Genomic DNA, 18,414 nt, shown 5'->3' on the forward strand with positions numbered 1-18,414 from the left:
TGAGATGACCCATGTTCTGTGCCTTGAAATGAACTGTCACAGAGGACTGAAGAGTATACCTACGATACAAACAGGTCACTATACATAAAGGACACCTCAATTTAAAAAAATTTTTGGAAGATTTGAAAAACAGTGCTCAACAACCAAGATTCCAAGTCAGTTCTATTAGAAAGGCAAATATTGGGTTGGCCAAAAAGTTTGTTCGAGTGTTTGGCATACTGCTATGGAAAAACTGAAACAAAGATTTTGGCCAACCCAGTATCTCCAGCGTTGTCTCACCCTCCACTACTGGAACCGAGCAAGTATAAACAGGCCTCATGACTGCTCAGAGGCCTATGAAAAGTCACCCATCTGCAAAACACACACATTCTTATTATTTTCTTAAATCAAGAACATGGTCACATTAATTTAATATTTTAAATTAAGAGCTGCAGTTTAAAAGCTCCAGTGTCCACAGAAACAGGCAAAAACTGTAAACGACTGAAGCAGGCAGAGTGTACAGCCAACAAAAATAAAATGAGGGCCTCATGTTTCACTTTAAATGTTCTGCTGTCCACAGTAAACAGAATGCGACATCCCAGTTCAGACTTGCTGCATTCCAAGTACTCAAATCCATCCATGACAACAGCTCCCACTCTGAGCATGCAGGTGTTAGATGTGAAGGGATCGGGATGAGATGGAGAGAGTCCCGTTTGGAGAACAATGCCATGCAGGAGCGGGAACCAGTGCTCATACATACTCCAGGTTTCCCCAAAGTCCAGAAATCTTGAATTTAATGTGAAAGTTCACGGCTTTAAATGTTTGTTATTCAAGTTTTAAAAACAATTGTGTGGCAAAACTCAACATGAGTCAACCATGCAGCTGGCAGGCTACTGTCTACACACTCTGCTTCACAGTCTACCTCCCAAGCCTCTCACTGTGTATCAGGTGCTGACTGCACCCCCTCAAAATGGTTTGCTTCCTTAATTCAGTACAGAATGGGAGCCACAGTGAGTTCTCCTTAAAATTAAAGCACAACAGCAACTCGTATCAAAAGGTCTCAGACATTTTGTACCAAGCTGTTTCCCTAGCACCACGTACAGCAGTTGCAGCAGTAACTCTCAAATAGTTGTTTGTTAAATTGATTTAAAAAAATACTATTGCTGTGGAGAAGAACCAACCCCTCCTAGAGAAAAAGGGACTAGAAATATAATTTGCTTAGAGAAAAGAACATACATGCAGGTGGCTCTGAATCATAGGAAAGATGGCCAACTGTGCTGACAAGAGAAATGCAAATTAATGACACTGAGATACCATTGCTGACCTATCAGACTGACACAGTGCCAAAGTGTGATGAGACACGAGGCTGCGTGTTGGCACTCACATTAAGTTGTCAGCACGAACACAAAATGGTCCAATCTCTATGCAGGGGAACGCTGTAATAGTCTTAGAATTACATGTGCCCTCTAAGCCAGTCATTCCCCCTTCTGGGGATAATATAATATCTCAAAGACAACTGGGCAAAATAAAAATCTCCATGCATAACCTGTTCATCACAGCATTACTTAGAACAGAAATGACTAGAAACAGCACAAACTCCAGATGATGGGGGCTGGAAGAATAAGCTGTTTCTCCCATGCCAAGGGGTCCCAAGAGGTGGCAGAAGAAAAGGAGGAGGGGCTTTGCATACTGCAGCAGAGGGAATGCCAAGATAGAGTGCCAGAAGGTAAAAGAAAGGTGGTAGAAGTGTTTATGTTATGCTACTGTTTATCTAAGAGCAGGGGGTGGGGCAGGATACAAATAAGAATGATAAATCAAAACCTTTAAACACTAATGATTATCTATCAGAGAGGGAAGGAACAGGGAAAGAGGAGACAGGGAAAGAAGGTGAACTTTCTGAACATAATTCATCTGCATGTTTGACTTTGGAGCCATGTATTTTACATAATTACAAAAACAAAGTTTAAAGAAGAACAATCCCCTAAAAACTCTAAAGCAAAATCAAATAAATCCACCTAACTACGTTTTGAGTTTGCTCCTCTCCAAGAATCAATGGAAACAGTGACAGACTTTATTTTCTTGGGCTACAAAATCACTGCAGATGGTGACTGCAGCCATGAAATAAAAAGACGCTTGCTCCTTGGAAGAAAAGCTATGACAAACCTAGACAGCATATTAAAAACCAGAGACATTACTTTACCGACAGTAGGAGGCAAAGCTATGGTTTTTTCAGTAGTCATACACATATGGATCTGAGAGTTGGACCATAAAGAAGGCTCAGCACTGAAGAATTGATGCTTTTGAACTGTGGTGTTGGAGAAGACTCTTGAGAGTCCCTTGGACTGCAAGGATATCAAACCAGTCAATCTTAAAGGAAATCAGTCCTGAATATTTACTGAAAGAACCGATGCTGAAGCTGAAGCTCTAATACTTCGGCCATCTGATGTGAACAGCCGACTCACTGGAAAAGATCCTGATACTGGGAAAGATCCTGGCAGGAGGAGAAGGGGACGACAGAGGATGAGATGGTTGGATGGCATCACCGACTTGATGGACATAAGTTTGAGCAAGCTCAGGAAGTTGGTGATGGACAGGGAGGCCTGGCGTGCTGCAGGCAATGGGGTTGCAAAGAGTTGGACATGACTGAGCGACTGAACTGAACTGAGGAATCATTTCAGGTAACATTAAAACATACTAATTTCCCTAAAGAGCTTTAGTGGGATACATTCTACGGCCAAAATAAAAACTGAATGCTAAGCTGTTTCCAATAATCATATTATTTATAGCAGTGTGAGTACCATTATTCTAAGCTGCTATGTAAGCATTACAGGACTAAGGCAAATACATAATTATTTTGATGTCATTTAAAAAAATTGGTTTTCTGACATGGGGAAAAGATACAGATATGAATGATAGAACATTTCATCTATAGGATTAAATATAAGGCCTAGATAAAATTTTGAATTAGTATTAGAAAGAGACCATGCTATATTATCTCTAAAATATAAATAAATTAAGGAAAAAAGAAAAGGGGTGAGGGGGAAGCATATTTCCTAATCTGTTCTGAAAAGGCCTGAAAATAGTATCTATCCCAGTAATAATGAACAGGGCAGCAGCCAACCAAAAAATGTCACTTTCTACTAACCAACCCAGGGACAAAGCCAAGTCTCCTGCGTTACTGGCGGATTCTTTACCATCTGAAGCCCTACACTAAAACAATGAGGGGTCATTACAAAAGTTTCATTCCAGATCTAGGGCAGAGAACATATATAAGAGAACAAAAAAATCACGTCATACTAGGTAATATACTCTAACCAAAGATCATGGGGGTCCAGTGAAAAGGACACAGAAGACAGCAGGAAAAGGAACCTACTAGCTCCCAAATGGATAATTTAATCTCATCAGTAAGAATAACAACATCTGGTTAGCATGTGAGTAATTTTAAACCCATTGATGACGAATGGAAGTTGTTAGAGAACCAACTGGTAAAAAGAGGGAAAGATTCAAGCATTTATCCTGCCTTTCCTATGTGTTTCAGGGAATCAAAAATTGACAAGAGAAAAGTTGATCAGCTAATAAAGGAAGGGATGACAGGATTAGCATATCACCATCTTAAAGTGTGAACCTAAGTAACAAGTCCAATTAGACAGTGAATCTACATACAGAAAGTCCCCTATATGTGAATCTTCCAGCTGTAGACTTTCAAAGATGAGAACGTGCATTTGGTTCCAGCAAGGAACCATCCTTCAGCTCTACTGTCTCCCGTCTTCCCCCTCTCCCTCCTCCAGTCAGTAACTCTTCTTGCCTCTTCACTTGACACCACATCATATTGCTAGGATGTAATGGCTACCATGGGTCAAGACAGCAATTTTCCCAAGTCTAGATATAGGCACATGACCCACCCATGGCAATAACATGTGGGGACTAATGGAAACCTTCCAGGAAAATCTTCCTTCTACTAAGGGGAAAGGAGAGCAGTGTGTATCCCTTCCCTCCTCTCAACATTTGCTGCATTTTCATTCACTGTAAGAACCACTATTAAATGCATTGAGAAAGAAGAAATGCTGCCAATTAAATTATAATCACACCACAGGATGTACAATGAAGCTTGACATCAGAGATAATGTGAATGGAAGAAGTATATCTTAGAATCAAGTTCAGCTCCTGGCCTAAGGAAGAAGGCAGCCCATGGGTATAGCTGAACACCAAATCACAAGAACTGGAGAAGAGCGGAGTGCAGCCTGGTCCTCTCTGACCAGACGTGATGATATGTGAGACCATGAACAGCCGTGTTCAGCCAGAGTGTTCTGGCCCTCTCTGTCAAAGCATCCTACCTGATATAGAGATCAAAAGACAAGATGACAAACAGAACAGCAGAGTCTTAGTAAACTGAATAAAACATGGAAGAGCACAGGTCATGACTCAACAAGCTTCCAGCTTACAAAACATCTTAATCACTTTGAATTTTCTGAAGGAAATGGGGTTTTTAAAAAGCTAAATGAGAGCATTAAGTGAAGTGAAAGTCACTCAGTCGTGTCCGACTCTTTGCGACCCCATGGACTATATAGTCCATGGAATTCTCCAGGCCACGATACTGGAGTGGGTAGCCTTTCCCTTCTCCAGGGATCCTCCCAACCCAGGGAGCGAACCCAGGACTCCCGCATTACAGGCGGATTCTTTATCAGCTGAGCCCCCAGGGAAGCCCACAGTGACCAAATGTTCACTGACAGATCAACAACCATATATACAATGAACAATTCAGCCATAAAAAGAAATCAAATCCTGACATATGCTCCAATGTGGGAGCTCCCTGAAGACCTTATGCTAAGAAAACAAGCCAGACACAGGAGGGCTAATGCTGGCTGATTCCACTGATATGGTATCTATAGCTGTCAGATTTGTGGACACACAAAGGAGAAGGGAGGTTGCCACAGAATGAGGGGAGGGGAGAATGAGGAGTTACTGTTTAATGGGAACTGAGTTTCAGATTGGGAAGCTGAATAGGTTCTGCGGATTGGCTGCACAATGATGTGAAGGTATTTATAGGCACTGAACCATTCGCTTTAAAGAGGTCAGAATGGTTAATTTTAGATTGTATATACTTTACCACAATTTTTTTTAAAGTATGTGGTTGTCTTTAAAAAATAAATCTCTTCATTTATATAAAATTCCAAATAGCATAAAAACAGTTCTAAGTTTCTGTTCAAAAGAATAAAGGACCAGATGAATAATAAGAAATAAAAACCTATTAAAGAAGTTACTAAAATTCACTTTACCTGATGGCTAGGACCAACACGAATTTCTCCCTGGGTACTGTTCAGCCTCCTGTCATGAAAAGAGCACATCAGGTTAGCAGAGCATAGTTCTGACATAAATAAGCACATGTTTTCAAGAGGCAGAACACAGGAAGAATTAGCTTCCCCACTATTTGTAATGTTGCCTGCACATATACACTCCCGCCCCAACCCCACATGCAACATTTTTCTTCTAAAAGCCCTTTTACTGCAGCTTCCTGCCTTGAGTTTCTATACCATCCTCCTTTCACCCCACAGAGAGATGGACATTCCTATAGTACAAATCGCAATCCATGTGTCTTCTTTTCAAAATATTTCAGGGTGCCCTACTATAAACTTAATTAAAATATAAACAAGATAGTTTATGATTCCTAGTGTACACACTGGGTCATTCATTCATTCTCTCATTCAACAAATATTTTTTAAGTACCTACTGTAAGACAGGAACTGTCCTGGGTATTGGGGATAAAGCAGTGAAAATAACAATATTCCTGGCTTACGGGAACTTTCATTCTAATTTGGATTAAAAAGCAAAAGAACAAATAATAGGTCAGGTGTTGATATGGGTCACGGAACTAAAGGGGTGGTTAAGAATGAGCTTTTACAGTTCCTTATACAGGGCAGTCAGAATAGGCCTTTTTAACAAAGTGAAGTGAAGCAGAGATGTTCAGGGATGTGCGGGCATGAGCCCAGCAGGTCCAGGAGGTGATGGACCGTCTCCCTCCCATGACATTCTCACTGCATCTGCTGCACTCGCCCTCCCTGGTGCCAAATCCAAACCGCCCAGGCTCCTTCAGAAAACCAGCATTTCACCGAAACCTTGCTTTATCTCCTCCCATGTCACCTCACACATCCTAGAAGTGTGGGGTATCTTCCCCTTTTCATTCCTGGAAATATTCACTGAAGGTCTTTTCATGCCAGGCCCTCACAGGGCATGCAGGGCGTATACACTGTGGATGAAGAAATGCAGACCCCGCCTCCCAGAGTTCCGTTACCCTTGACTTCTTCCCATCACGGCTATCTGTTGACTCTCTCGGGAAAACCCTCTCCCTGCCCAGTGATACATCCTGAGTCTTACAGTCACCTGTGAGCTTTCACTAGTGGGCAGAGAAGTCTTTTCTGCAGCGAGAGCTGCTCGATGACTATCTGCTGACTTGGACTAAGCTGAAGAGCAGAACAGCCAAGACCAAAAAGCAAGCCCAGTCTCTGGCTTTTCTCCCATGAATCTGATACCTCCACCACCCCCGCACACGCGGATGCACACACACACACCATTGGTTTTGAAGCTATAAAATGAATTTCGGAAAAACTTATTTCTTTCAGGTCCAGCACTTCCTTCAATCCGATAATTTTTCTCATGAAGTCTTATTTTGGCAAAGAGGGCAGCAAGTATGAGCTGAGAGAAGACCAGAGAGAAGACCAACAAAAATAAAGTGGTCTGATCCTTAAGATCGTTACAATCCACAATCCGTCTACCTAGGGAGGCAGCAGGTGTGCCCCAGACACCAGAACAGGTCCAATCACTATGTTCATAAGCCCAATTCATTTCAGAACGGTAGAAATGCTCAGGGGAGTGATCAAAATTAGGCAGGCTTCAAGAAGGGGAGAGAGCCCTAAAGGAGATGAGGAGCCCAAAATCAGGGCAGAGGCGGATTCCCAAGTGGGACCAAAACCCCGCTGAGGCAGGAAACTGAAAAAGAGGGACAGAGGCAGGGTGGGAGAAAGGCTGGCATGAGGGGCTGCCTTTAACTCACTAGCCACCCGAGATGCAGAGCTGACGTCCCAGGGGTTTTAAGTAGGATCACAAACAGCTGTTTTAGGAAGCACGTAGAGGAGCCACAAAGGCCATGAGGCTATTTTAATCTGAGTACTTCTTTAAAAAAAAAAAAGGCAGTCAGTGTTACCTACCATTTCTGTTTTATAACTAGCTAAAAGCAAAAACTCGTTGCCAAAAGCTCTCTCCTATATTTCTAAATACTTTCCAAAGGCTTGCCTGCCTAGAAGCAGGTCTGGCCCAAATGTATCATCTCCGAAAATTTCAGCCACAGCCCACATAGCAACGTGTGCCCCACAGCTCAACTTTCAGGTTCTTCTAGAAGGTCTATGTTGGGCCAGGGTTCTCAAGTGGTTGGTTATGGAAGCATCTTCCCATCACTGCCACACACTGCTAAGTCCTGGATAATTTCAGGACAAACAATCCTGGTTCATTTTTATTTCAAAGGTGGGGTTTTTTTTTTGCTTTTTTCTTTTAGTTAATAAACCAGCACTATCATATTTAGCTCAAAACTGTGCCACAGGGACTTCCCTCGTGGTCCAGCGGTTAAGACTTCGCCTTCCAACACAGGGGTTGTGGCCTGGATCCCTGGTCAGGCGGCTAAGATCCCACATGCCTCACAGCCAAAAAACCAAAGCATAAAACAGAAGCAACATTGTAACAAGTTCAATAAAGACTTTAAAAATCAGATCAGATCAGTCGCTCAGTCGTGTCCGACTCTTTGCGACCCCATGAATCGCAGCACGCCAGGCCTCCCTGTCCATCACCAACTCCCGGAGTTCACTGAGACTCACGTCCATTGAGTCAGTGATGCCATCCAGCCATCTCATCCTCTGACTTTAAAAATGGTCTACATCAAAAATCTTAAAGAAAAAAAAAAGAACTGCGTCACAATAACTGAAAGTGAAAGTCGCTCAGTCGAGTCTGACTCTTGGCAACCCCATAGACAATAACATGTCAGGCTCCTCAGTCCATGGAATTCTTCAGGCCAGAATACCGGAGTGGGTAGCTGTTTCTTTCTCCAGGGAATCTTCTCAACCCAGGGATCAAATCCAGGTCTCCCACATTGCAGGCGGATTCTTTACAGTCTCAGCCACCAGGGAAGCCCATGAATACTGCAGTGGGTAGCTCTCCCCTTCTCCAGCGGATCTTTACAACCCAGGAATTGAACCAGGGTCCCCTGCATTGCAGGAAGGATTCTTTACCAGCTGAGCTACCGAGGAAATCCCCAATACTAAAACCCCACAAATACTTCATAAAAAACTCCTTATGTCCCACTTATTTGTATAAAAATAGGAGACTAATAACTGTTAATACTGCTAATAATGACACAAAGTGAGAAAAATAATGTTGGGAAATGTTGGGAAAGCCAAAATGAGAAATCAGTTTCTCTCTTTTATATCAACGAAGGGTACTTATTAATGAGTGGACTGAAAAGCACAAAATAAAGCAAAGAATCCTTTAAAATTAAAAATCAGTTTTTACAAAAAAGTATTTATAACATGCAATTTTTAAACATTAGGGATTCCCAGCAAGAGATACAACAAAGTTGTATTTGAGCGAGATTAGGATCCAAGGTGAACAGACAATACAATGGCATGAGCCTACCATCTCCAGGAACTCACAGATAGAGAATAAATTGCAGAAATATTTTTAAGTCCAAGAGAAAAAGAGGTAGATAGTGATATACGCTACTAAAGAAAACTGGATGCAACTAACACAAAAACTGTCAGAATATGAACTAAAATGAAGAGAAAAAGTACGCTTCCTCCTGGGAAACTGCCAATATTCAGCTAGATCTGGAATCCCCCGAACATCTCAGTCCTTCCTTCTCCCAATAGCAGCCATGCTCTATGTTCAAAGGTCCTCGGCTGCCACCTCCCTGCCCGACTGCTCCTTCTGAGGTTCCCACCTCATGCCAGCAGGCGACATTCTGCCATGACTAATGGACATCTACCTCCACCCATTCTGGGACTGTCTAGTACAGAAACTGAGATTTCATCCCTTTTCTGTATTCTCCCAGTATTGAATACAGTACCTGTCTGGCACTACTACTCATTCAAGGCAAATGGGAAATTCCTTGGTTACATGAGTATTTCTACACTGCTAGAATGCACAATTGATAAAAATCACCAGGATTATTTAAATGCAATATCAACAGCCTGTAGAAAACATTCAGTCATCTTATGCTGACTACTACATTTTTCCTTTTACTTAATACAGCAAATCTCAAACTTTCTGGTTTTAGGTAATCTTTTCATTCTAAAGTTATTGAAGTCTTAAGGAAGCTATATTTTTGAGACGTTTCAAAATATTTACTTATTTTAATGTAACAACAGGCTCATGACATAATATAACACATTCTTATGAAAAACAATATTATTTAAACAAAAAAAACAATGAAAATAGAGGCACTGTTTTACATTCTCACAGATCTCCTTAAGATGTGACCTTATAGGAGACAGCTAGATTCTTGTATCTGCTTCCATATTCAGTCTGCTGCAATGAGTTCTGATTAAAGTATATGAAAAAAAATAAAACTAACCTCACACAGATTACATAACCAAGAAAGGAAAGACCATTTGACTAGTCTTTTTGATAATTATGGATATTCTTTTTGATACTACACCAAAACTCAACATGAGATTGTTTCCTAAAGGTCTTTTGCACAGTGTTACTCTAAAACCTTATCAATGAATTTTTGGACTTTTGTACGTTAAAATCTTATTGGTCTTTGATGGATTTTCCACTCATGATTTTGTCATGCACTTGTTAGATAGAAAATAGTCGTTCAAGAAGCTCTAATACTTTTGCCACATGATGAGAAGATCTGACTCACTGGAAAAGAGCCTAATATTGGGAAAGACTGAGGGCAAGAGAAGGGGATAACAGAGGATGAGATGGTTGGATAGCATCATGGACTCAACGGACATGAGTTTGTGCAATCTCTGGGAGACAGTGAAGGACAGGGAAGCCTGGTGTGCTGCAGTCCATGAGGTCGCAAAGAGTCAAACACGATTTAGCGACTGAACAACAAAGAGGTTTGCAGATCTTCCAAATATTAATAGTTTTTTTAAAATCACATTCATTAGTATTACCATACATCTTGTAAGAAAAGTCTGTTAATGTATAGAAGCTGTTAAGCTCAGAGTGGTGGGTAAAACTTTTTCCAAATTCTATTTATTACTTGAAAGCTCCAATCTTGCATTGGGAAAACAGCTGTTTTCCTTAAAATGGCAGGCTCACCAAGATCATTATGAAGAAAATGTCCACCAAGTACCCAAGTGAGTATCCACAGTCTATCAGTTATTCTTTCAAATAAAAATGGTGTTCCATGAAAGAAGTAGCTAGTTAAGTTTTGGACTGAAACAAACAAATCGAGTCTGCTGGTATGCACCTTCTGGTCTTTCATGTTGCTTCCCATTTCATCACAAGGAACTCAAGGGCAGGATCTGATAAAAGTAATAATGGGGTCCACAAACCAGCTGTGAGAAGCACTGTTATTCATATCATACATTATGAAATTCAGAAAATTCTGGGGCCTAACTCATTACGAAGATTGAGTTGTTTCCTGTTTTGTATTACCTGTTACCCTGTTCGCTTACACTTCTTCACTCCAGCCCATCAATGTGAAATATTATACTTTTGTTGAAGAAAAGAGATGTTCACACATATAACTTGATTAAGAACTCTGACACTGTTACACAGAGAAATTCACAGGAAGAGAATGGACACTGCATCCATATTAATGGAAAACAAAGTAAAGTCTGCAGCCACTTTCTGAAGTCATGGGGACTGGGATTAACTTGCGTGTAGAACAACAGATGCTTTTGAATTAGGGTGCTGGACAAGGCTCTTGATAATCTCCTGGACTGCAAGGAGATCAACCCTGAATATTCACTGGAAGGACTGATGATGAAGGTGAAGCTCCAATACTTTGGCCACCAGATGGGAAGAGCCAACTCACTGGAAAACACCCTAACACTGGAAAGACTGAAGGCTTAAGGAGAGGGGGCCGGCAGAGAATGAGATGGTTAGAGAGCATCACGACTCAATGGACATGAACCTGAGAAAACTCTGGGAGATAGTGCTTGAAAGCAGAGTTTGGCAGGCTGCAGTCCATGGGGTTATGAAGAGTCAGATATGACTTAGCAACTTACCAACGGATCAATAAGAACAAGACTGTCCAATGAATGTTCACTGGAATAAATTCTTAAAAATATGCTGGTGGCTAAAATTTAAAAGGGCCCTAATTGAGAAAATGACCGGTTAATCCTTCAATAAGCAACAATAGCTAATATATAAGTAGTAAATCTCACACGTAGGTGATGGATACTCCATATGCAATAAGAAACCAAAGATGGAAGTCATATCCCAGGATAATGCAAGATACATCGATGTACATCTTTACCCTTGCCTCAGGGTTTCCCCTCATATTACCTTAAATTTAGGTATCTTATACTTGTATACCCCTTCACAGATCACTGCTTTGTCATGGCAAAGGGGTTTGCATAACTCAATGAAGATATGGACCATGCTGTGTAGGGCCAGCCAAAATGAACAGGTCACAGTGGAGAATTCTGACAAAACGTGGTCCACTGGAGGATGGAACAGCAAACCACTCCAGTATACTTACTGTGAGACCCTCATGAACTGTATAAAAGGACAAAAAGATATGACGCTGAAAGATGAGTCCCCCAGGTCTGACGGTGTCCAATATGCTACTGGGGAAGAGCAGAGGAGAACTAGTAATAGCTCCAGAAAGAATGAAGCGGCTAGGCCAAAGTAGAAACAATGCTCAGTGTGGATGTGTCTGATGATGAAAGAGAGATCCAATGCTGCAAAGAACAGTATTGGATAGGAACCTGGATTGTTAGGTCCATGAATCAAGGTAAACTGGAAGTGGTAAAGCAGGAGATGGTAAGAATAAATACCAACATCTTAGGAATCAGTGAACTAAAATGGATGGGAATGGGAGAATTTAATTCAGATGACCATTATATCTACTACTGTGGGTAAGAATCCCATAGAAGAAATGGAGTAGTCCTCATAATCAACAAAAGAGTCCGAAATGCAGTATCCGGGTACAGCCTCAAAAATGAGAGAATGATCTCGGTTTGTTTTTCAAGGCAAGCCATTAAATGAACGAATACTCATTGGAGGAACTGATGCTGAAGCTGAAGCTCCAGTATTTTGGTCATCCAATGTGAACAGGTAACTCACTGGAAAAGTCCCTGATGCTGGGAAAGATTGAGGGCAGAAGGAGAAGAGAGAGTCAGAGGATGAGATGACTGAATAGCATCACTGATGCAGTGGACATGAACTTAGGCAAACTTTGGGAAATGGTGAGGGACAAAGAGGCCTGGTGTGCTACAGTCCATGGGGTCACAAAGAGTTGGACACGACCAGGTGACTGAACAACATACTTGTATGACAAATACAAGCGAAATAATAACACTAGTTACTACTCACTAAGTGCTCTCTATGCCAGGCACGGCTTTCCTGGTGGCTCAGTGGTAAAGAATCCACCTACCAATGCACAAGAATGTGGGCTTGATCCCCAGGATGGGACGATTCCCCTGGAGAAGGAAATGGCAACCCACTCCAGTATTCTTGGCTGGGAAATCCCATGAACAGAGGAGCCCAGTAGGCTACAGTCCATGGGGTCACAAATAGTCAAACATGACTTACAGACTAAACAAACATAACAACAATGCCAGGTATACATTATTTCATTATTCCTTGACAACTCTATGAGGCAGTATCCTGACTTAATAGATAATAGTAATGGTAGTAATTGTAACATCGATAAAGAAACTAACATACACAATGAACACTTTCAATGTACCAGGAATTTTGAGCTCAGCAAATTTCAGACATTGTCTTATCTAACCTTAAGGATGATGACCCTACACAGTAGGTGCTATTACTACCTGTCCAGATAAGGAAACTGAAGCAAAGAGAGTTTATAACTTGCCCATGATTACACAGGTAACAGGTTGGAAAAACCAGGATTCAAATTCAAGTTTAGCTGATTACAAAGTTAGAGCTCCACATTCCATATGGCAGAGTGATTAAGTTACTGAACCAATATTACACAACTAATTAAAAACAGAATTACTATGAGAAGACACAGCCCTTTCCATACTTCAGTTCTATGTTCATTTCCAGTATCAAAGTAAGACAAAAATCAAAAAGCTTTTCTTAAATCTACAAATCATGTTAAAAGTGAAAAATCCATCAAAGTTCAACTCACATAACATTGTCAAAATTGCAAAATTATAGAGATGGTTGCCAGGTGTTGGGAATGGTGGGAGGAGAAAGGAAGGAGTGGAATCTTTGTGATGACAGAACAGATCCTGATTAGGACTGTGGTGACACAAAGCTATACCTTCGATGAGATGTGACAGAACTGTACACATACTGTACCAACATCCCAGGCCTGGGTTCTGATGCTGCACTGGAGTTCTATACATACCTACTGGGGATGTGAGTGAAAGGTACATGGGAACACTCTTCCTGCTGCTGCTGCTAAGTCACTTCAGTCGTGTCCGACTCTGTGCGACCCCATAGATGGCAGCCCACGAGACTCCCCCGTCCCTGGGATTCTCCAGGCAAGAACACTGGAGTGGGTTGCCATTTCCTCCTCCAATGCATAAAAGTGAAAAGTGAAAGTGACGCTCAGTCATATCCGACTCTTAGCGACCCCATGGGCTGCAGCCTACCAAGTTCCTCCATCCATGGGATTTTCCAGGCAAGAGTACTGGAGTGGGGTGCCATTGCCTTCTCTGACACTCTTCCTATAAAACTAAAAAATTAAAAGTTGTTTTAAAGCAAAACAAGAGGTTAACTGAATGGTGCGTCACAGATAGACTACGGATAAGAAAGAAAGCCAGACATGAAAAAGTTGAACAAATGACAAATAGAGCCCCTCAGAAGAGAATGTAGAGGGACTTTCCTGGTGGTCCAGTGGCTAAGACTCTGCGTTCTCAATGCAGGCGGCCCAGGTTCAATCCCTGGTTAGGGAACGATATTACACGTGCCACAACTAAGATCCAGTGCAGCCAAATAAATAAATATTTTAAAAATAAATTTTAAAAAATATACTCCAAACAGCTGAAAAAATTACTGAAGAAATAATGCCATAGTTAATAAGCAATGAGATTCATATTCCTTTTTTCTTTGTAATTTACTAGAGATATCTGGTGTGGGGTCATCCTTTTTGAGACATACTTAGCTGTGAAGCACACTACAAAAAAAAAAAAAAAAAATTCACCATCCTCACCAGAAAGGAAGTATTTCTCTGTGCCACTAATGTAAATAATATACATATTTCAAAACAGTTGAGTTTAATCCCCATTATTCTACACATCTTTGCTCTGGAATATGAAAAAATAGTCCCATAAGCCAAATTACAACAATAATGGTAAGTCATTGTGTTTAGTCCTTGAGTTTAAAAAAATAGAAAGAAATTCATTGTATATGAAATCTGACACAAAAGAAACTGATGTAACAAAGCAGTGTCCATGGCAACTACAACTTAATATTTCAGTCCTCTTCAGCTGCAGTGGATTAAATAAAATGACAAGATGTTCCCTTTGAAAAGTAACCTGTTACCATGGAAACGTTTTAGTCTAAGAAGTAAACAGGGAATGGACAGAAAGGAGCAGGGAGCCTGAGACTGAATATCAAACAGGGAGAAGCATCTATGCAGAAGAGATGAGGCAGGGGTGCCTGGCCAGATGCAGGAAGCTCCTTGAGAAGAGCACGCTGGCTGTAAAAAAAGAGCAGCCAGGACAACACCACGCCTTGCCCCCAAGAGAGGGATGCAGTGAGGAAGGCCAAGGTCTGTGAATGTTTGCTTAAGACCCCCAAATATCTCTATGTGATCATGGTGACTGCTTAAGACAAGAATCTGCATCTACAGGGAAAGAAGAGGGACAAGGATCTGCAGTCATGGGGAGAAGACACAAGCTGGTAGAACAGAGGCCTTTGACAGGCAGCCTTCGTGGCTACTTTCCATCACAATCCATACCCAGAATATAATGCATGGCCTCCCCCTGGCACATTCCCCAGAGGCTGGGACCAGTAACTCTCAAGTCAGACCCTGCTCTGTGGCTGGTGCTGTGAATGAATGAAATCACAGTGCCATCTTCCTTTATCCGTCCTTCATATCAGAATGCTCGGACAGTAGATCATTCTCATCTTTTCTGGAGGGTGTCAAGCTGAACAGGAAGACTGACATGAAATCAACAGAAAAAAGACTAGAATCTCTAGCTACTAGCTCATTCAGAAAGTGACGACAGAGATAGACTATGGGTCCAGAATGAAATACATCAAATTTTAGGAAATCAAAAGACAATTTACCAGAATCACTTCTTCTCAGAAAGGTGGCAGGCAGGACTGAAAAAGGACTGATAAGAAGGAAGACTACAACAGCATGGTGGGTGTCTCAGATTTCTTCAGCATGAACACATATTTCTAAAGCAGTCTTTCCAATAAGTCTGAAATTTCTTTGAAGTCTGACATAGTTTCTTTAAAAAAAATGTAAATTTTATATTCTTGTTGTTGTTTTTGTTGTTGTTCAGTTGCTACCTCATGTCTGACTCTTTGCCGCCCTGAAGACTGCAGCACGCCAAGTTTCCCCGTCCTTCACCATCTCCCAGAGTTTGCTCAAATTCATGACCATTGTGTTGATGATGCCATCCAACCATCTCATCCTCTGCCAATCCCTTCTCCTTCTGCCCTCAATCTTTCCCAGCATCAGGATCTTTTCCAATGAGTCGGCTCTTCACGTCAGATGGTCAAAGTATTGGAGCTTCAGCTTCAGTATCAATCCTTCCAATGAACATTTAGGGTGGATTTCCTTTAGGATTGACTGGTTGGATCTCCTTGCAGTCCAAGAGACTCTCAAGAGTCTTCTCCAGCACCACAATTTGAAAACATCAATTCTTCAGTGCTCAGTCTTCTTTATGTCCAACTCTCACATCTGTACACAACTACTGAAAAAACCATAGCTTTGACTGCTGCTGCTGCTAAGTCGCTTCAGTCGTGTTGGACTCTGTGCGACCCCATAGACGGCAGCCCACCAGGCTCCACTGTCCCTGGGATTCTCCAGGCAAGAACACTGTAGTGGGTTGCCATTTCCTTCTCCAATGCATCAAAGTGAAAAGTGAATTTTGAAGTCACTCAGTTATGTCCAACTCTCCACAACCCCATGGACTGCAGCCCACCAGGCTCCTCCGTCCATGGGATTTTCCAGGCAAGAGTGCTGGAGTGGGGTGCCATAGACAGACCTTTTTCGGCAAAGTGATGTCTGCTTTTTAATACTCTGTCTAGGTTTGTCACGTTTTTCACTCTCCTCTTTCACCTTCATTTATATTCTACTCCATAACATATTACCATTCAGTGTAAGATCCAAAAACGTGAGTAAAATCATTGTGCTCTGCATGTCCCCAGGATGCCCCATGATTTGAGCGCCCTCACTGCCCAGAGCGAAGACTTGTTAGACACACCTGAGTCCAGATGCCTGGGTGCTGGGGGGAGTACAGACTTTAGAGTCAAATGAAGCTGGACTGAAATTTCACTATCAAGGTTCTGTCAGCTCTAAGTGTAATCTTGAGGACACAATTCAATCTCTCTGAGCCCATCTCTGAAATCAAATTCATAAAGGCTACTTTGCAAGGCTGCTATGAAAATGAAAGATGATCCATGAAAAGAAGTTGATACATGTCTGTCATATAGGAGTCAGGACTATTATTAGCTGCAAGCACTGGCAAGAGTGAGAAAGGGAGACAGTTCCTTTATTAGGGGTTCCCAAAGCATCACTGACCTCTCCCTCAGTCTCTGTCACAGTCAGGATTTTATATTTCACTTGTGTAATTATTTCTCTCGATGGCTATCCTGACTGAAAGCACCATGTGGGTAGGAACCAAGTCTGATTTTAGCTCAACTGCTACTTTCCAGAGCCTTTGGCAGTCACTAAATTTCATTTTATTAGAAATTTTATTAAATAAAACTTTATTAAATATTTACTTTATGTAAAATTAAAAATTTATTTTAATAAGTGACTCCAATATTTTAACTCAACTATCATTTAGCCATGGAAGTGCAAGTGTTAGTTGCTTGTTGTGTTTGACTTTTTGTAACCCCATGGACTATATAGTCCACCAGGCTCCTCTATCCATGGGATTCTTCAGGCAAGAATACCTGAATGGGTAGCCATTTCCTTCTGCAGTGGATATTCCTGACCCAGGGATTGAACCTGTCTCTAGGCAGATTCTTTACTGTCTGAGCCACTAGGGGAGCCCTCATTTAGCCACTAAATAGCAACTCAGTGCTTCACTGAAAGTTAAAATTCATTTGTGAGAGTATACTCCCCTCCCAAGCAAATTAATCTAAGACAGGCTTGATAAACTTTCCAGAAGGAAAAAAAAATCAGGATTCATTCAAAGTAAATTAGTCAACATTTGGAAGAGTTAACATTTCCAATCCATACACAAATGCAAAGGTCAAGACAGGAATTCATTAAAATCCAGAACCATAGTATTTGAAATTTTCTCTGATGGAAGCTTCCTAAAAGGCCCCCGATCCTAGCCTTCTAGCTGAACAGAAGAAACCAAGGTGGAAGAGATAAAGGTGCTCTTTTGAGGGGTCCCAGTGAGTTAACTACAAAGGACCTCAAGCCGCTCTTTTTTAATAGATTCCCCGTAAATATAATTTGAAATCTAGAACCGAGAATTTAGGCACTAGCTAAGGGAATAAGAAGAATTTCCATGCTGATAACAAGATGCAGTAAATATGGCCTCCACACAATAATATGAATATCAGGAAAAAACTGGTAAAAAAATTTTTTTAAATAACATGTGAGACAGTGCTACATTCAAAATGGATAACCAATAAGGATCTACTGTATAGCTTAAGAAACTCTACTCAAATGTTGGGTAGTAGGCTGGATGGGAGGGGAGTTTGGGGGAAAATGGATAACATATATATGTAGAGCTGAGTCCTTTCCCTGCACATCTGAAACTACCTCAACATTGTTCATCAGTTATACCCCAAGACAAAGTAAAAAGTTTAAAGTCTGGGGGGAAAAAAAGGGATCAGAATACTAAGAAATGGGAAAAACATAATCCCAGAATAGTATCAGTTTTTTTTAATGGAATAAACTTAGAGGAAAAAAAAAAAATGAGTGAGAAAGGATCTAGTTTCAAATCACTACCAAGACCTTGTTCTACTGTCTAAAGTTCTTATTTGTCTGTTCCATCCCCCGTCCCCCACCAGGCAGCATATCTATCCACAGCATGTGACTCCACCCTACCTCAGGCTCCTCGTGGGTTTTACTGTCATCACCTGCTATGATGATGT

At 41.3% G+C, this 18,414-nt stretch overlaps 1 protein-coding gene across 13 annotated transcripts in view; it reads right to left on the reverse strand.

Annotated features, from left to right (window-relative positions):
• The window catches only part of RERE (arginine-glutamic acid dipeptide repeats), a 416,635-nt gene that overhangs the window by 121,360 nt on the left and 276,861 nt on the right, over window positions 1–18,414 (reverse strand). For all 13 annotated transcript variants that reach the window (XM_086344298.1, XM_086344297.1, XM_086344290.1 and 10 more), the window contains one exon: window positions 5,256–5,304. In XM_086344298.1, coding sequence (XP_086200424.1) covers window positions 5,256–5,304 — 49 coding nt within the window. The remainder of the gene's footprint in view (window positions 1–5,255; window positions 5,305–18,414) is intronic.

This window comes from Bos grunniens, chromosome 16 (genome assembly GCF_055505025.1).
Source record: "Bos grunniens cultivar Pamir isolate PY7600 chromosome 16, Bosgru_T2T1.0, whole genome shotgun sequence".
Classification (NCBI taxonomy): Eukaryota; Metazoa; Chordata; class Mammalia; order Artiodactyla; family Bovidae; genus Bos; species Bos grunniens.